A 3,932-nucleotide genomic window follows, 5' to 3' on the forward strand; every position below is an offset into this window, starting at 1 on the left:
GCTCATACATATATATATACATATACATATATATATGTGTGTGTGTGTGTGTGTGTATCTTTGCAGTTTACACTATGCATCTCCTTCTATTGCCAAACCGTGTAGACTTAGTCCGCCACATACGCATACATATCTACATCATCAGTCACTTCTTGTTACATTAAGTGTCTGCATCGACGTACCTAATGAAGACCCATCCAAATCAGACGGGTAATAGAAAGGTGTATTTGTTCTGGGATCGAAAACGTGGTAGTCTTTGTACTCCACCAGGCGCTTGAGAGCCGTTCGGAGTGCCTGCTGCTCTCGCGCCCCCTCTTCACAGTTGAACGCCGCAAGCCACGCATCGTACAATCGCAGCACAGGGGCAGATGGTTTGACAAAGTACACACCACAGTTAAAGCTGTTGTGTTCCCCTCGGAACTGTTCGTAGTCGAAGACGTCCTATAAGGCAAAGCATGTGTGGTGCATTCGTGGTGAGATCGTGTTGTTTGCATCACGTGAGCTTGAGTGTTTGGGCCTCATATCGGGTGCGAGCCGCAGGTCATACGTCCACAAACAGGCATCGCACAGTCGCACAGACGCGGAATGGGGATCTGAGACCACAAGTCCCAATGTGAAGCATACAGCCCCTACGAAATAAGTACGGCTTGGACACAAACGCGACTTGCTACTATTACTTTTAACATTTAGTAGTCTGGCGCCCACGCCTTCTTCGATTGATAAGAAGTATCATGCAATGGATTGTTGACCTCTGCTTACTGGCGAGGACAATCAATCTCAGGAAAGTTAAGCCGCTCTGTCATATAGAACATGCATTGTGTGCGCCACTTGGTAGGCGCTTTCTTTTGAGTCCTGTGGCCATTCGCCCGTACCTACACTCGCAGGACTTACAAACATGTGTTGTGTGCAACTAATCCCCTTGCACCTCAAAAAATGGTGTGCGTGCTTGTGCATTAAAGAAAACTATCTAGAAGTACCTTTGGATCGGGCTGGAATTGCATGTCGCATTGGTTTTTCAGTTGAACACTCTGTGTGATGCTCCGTAGTACGGCCGTATCCGCGTCGGCCACCATAACTTCATACCCCAGATCAAGAATTGCACGCACTGTGCTGAGCTGAATTCCAAAACAAAAACGGATGTCGTAGTGAAATTCAGGTCAATACAATATCCGATTTCAAGACAAAATTCGATAGGAGCAGTTCCGGACGACGACTGGGACACATTCACAATCGTGTTTTCGGACCTCGGAATCATACTGCAGTGTTTAAAAAACCGCATGGCGTGTTACGCACGCGGAGAAGCGCCGAATGTTGGCCCACCACTTATGTGGGTTGTATCTGCCAGAGTCTGTGTCTCACTCATGTCGTCTCCGAGTGGGCGTGTGCATTAACCAGCAACAGCGACCAGTGCACGCGGGGTGAGATTGCTGAACGTGAATTGTCTGCTTACAGCACAACCGCACGCGTAGCTGGTACACTCCGGGGAACAACCAAGCCAATCCAACTACAAAGACCACAGAGTGCCGGCATGAGCAACAAACTATATTGCACAGGTTGACATGAATCGTGTTTGTTTATGTTCCAAGCTTATGTGTGCATATGTACAACCATCGAGTCACACACACGAATTATCATGCAGTCCATGCATGTCATGCACACCTTGATATGCATCAGGTTCCGCCACACGAGCTCCTTATTATCATCGTCCAGGGCAAAGTTTGAGGTCATATTATCGCCCAGCAGCGTAGTGTCATAGTACGAGTGCGGGCTCTTACTACCGAATGTTTTAGCCACATCATCCGCTGTGATTTTGTCGTACGCAATGACTATCCAATTACTGTGGTGTCTCTGCAGAACAAGATGACAGACAATGCGATGTAATCGCAAGTATTAAACGTTTTCTCCAAGTATGCAAAAGTGTGCCCTGAGATATTTAGTATCGTCTGGTGATGATAGTTTAACGAATAGGTAGGGGAGGTGCATTGTGATGGGGAGGTCAGAACCCAAAAGCAGTCCACCTGGCCTAGACAGTTTCATGTGGCAAGTATGGCTCAGTAATGTATTCTTTCGCGTCTTGCAGTTGCCACCTTGGACACAGTTGTATGATACGCGGTATGTAATCTCGACATATGCACCCATTACAATCCACAGTAAGACTGGATACGTTCCGTTTGCTCCTCTGGGAAACGTACTTGAGGACTACTAATGTCAAGAACCTTTACATGATATCATATCTCCGGCATTTTCACTGTGATATAACCATCATACCTTAAGCGAGCATCCGAAATTTCTCAACAATATCCTCTGGTTTTCCGATGCAAACGTGACAATGATCATATTGTCTATAGCCCTCTGTTTGAGGAGATTCTCGAGTGTCTGTCCGTTTCTGTCGAACTGTGAGCGATGCGAAGCCACGGCGAATGATTGTTTCGTCAGTCTTAGTCCTCCAGATGCTTTTTTGTGCATTTGTGTTTGCATAAAATAACACAATAAATCAACATGTATCACAGATAAATCCGCAAACAACGGAATTGGTTGTGTATCCAATGATGCCTGCAGCGTCGTAGGCCAGGTATCATAATGCACGCCACCAAGTGCAAGTGACACATTTCATGCAAATCACCACAATCTGCCTATTCCTGAGATAATGAAGCAATCGCCCTGTGCAGCGTTTGTACTTGGGCATATTCCTGTTTAATAGCTTGTCCTATCATTGAATACTGCAAGCTAGTCACGGCTTAACGGTAACTCCAGAGCATTGGTCACGCAAACATCACCAGACGTGGAATACAATGTGATATCGACGAAGTCCACATTACATTTATAAACTCAGCTCATGGCTGCACAACGGAATACGACATCATGCTACGAGGGCCAAACCTTGTCGAATGACTTCTACTGAAGACATGCACCTGGGAGAGCCCAGATACCAACCATACGTCCTAGACCAGGCAGTCATACATTACGCAACATACTAACACGACATCCGCGATATCCCTTGTGGCATAGTACCTTCCTCTTCTGCAGTTGGTGTTCTGGGGCGACCGGGTGGCACGGCAGTGGCGGTGGATTCTTCAGACCCTCTCGTTCAGCCGCAGACAGGGCTGGCGACCAAGGCGCTAACGGTAGTCTCTCTCTCATCCTGATTGTTTCTGATTAGGTGCACACAAACATAGCAAACTCTGAGAAGTGTGGCCACGAGCCGTTCACTTCGGGCTTGATAAGTGATGGAAACACCAATGATCTCAAATGTCCTTGGACAGGAAACCATTTTACCGCCATTTACAGAATGGAAGCATGATAATATACACAGCCCTCACACGCGGAAACATTGTTGCAAGATTATTTTTGCGAATAAGATCATGCGATGCATGTGGTCTCGAGGCTCTGAGGCATCAAATGAACTGACAATGGAATCCACCATGACTACTCCTCGTCATGAGCTCGTCATGAGTCAGGTAAGTCCGTGCAAGAGAATAAGTACGATATACACTCGAATATACCTGATACGGGCTACCATAATCAAAGATGCAGGATCATAACAAACTCTGCATATGTAACACAGGTGCATATGGTACTCTGCTACTTTCAATACTATATGAAGCAATACGTATTGTCTCTATATAAACCGTGGTGAAAAACACGTACAGATGCAACACATGAACAGACATATCTGATGTATTACCTATTTTCCTGTATTTGTATACAATAATAAGAACCAGAAACCCAATAAGCATCACGGATCGGCGGTCTCTCAATGTGCGATGCACAAAGCGGATAGACCCAGCAATCATTGAGCGAACACTACTCGAGCGTGAAGACTGATAAGACATTTGTGGCGATGACTCCCAGGGCATCCGCCGACTGGCAGAAAGCCTGCTTTCAAGTGGTATAATATATTCTCTTGCATTAAGAAACATATTTCATTTATA

General features: G+C 46.0%; 1 protein-coding gene across 1 annotated transcript in view; it reads right to left on the reverse strand.

Annotated features, from left to right (window-relative positions):
• Positions 1–3,932, reverse strand: part of SARC_04136 (hypothetical protein) — a 6,597-nt gene that overhangs the window by 1,345 nt on the left and 1,320 nt on the right. Inside the window, exons 2-7 of the mRNA XM_014302064.1 lie at positions 3,686–3,876; positions 3,013–3,152; positions 2,269–2,394; positions 1,660–1,848; positions 978–1,115; positions 183–441 (exon numbers count right to left, since the gene is read on the reverse strand). Coding sequence (XP_014157539.1) covers positions 183–441; positions 978–1,115; positions 1,660–1,848; positions 2,269–2,394; positions 3,013–3,152; positions 3,686–3,876 — 1,043 coding nt within the window. The remainder of the gene's footprint in view (positions 1–182; positions 442–977; positions 1,116–1,659; positions 1,849–2,268; positions 2,395–3,012; positions 3,153–3,685; positions 3,877–3,932) is intronic.

Source organism: Sphaeroforma arctica (genome assembly GCF_001186125.1).
Source record: "Sphaeroforma arctica JP610 unplaced genomic scaffold supercont1.223, whole genome shotgun sequence".
NCBI lineage: Eukaryota > Ichthyosporea > Ichthyophonida > Sphaeroforma > Sphaeroforma arctica.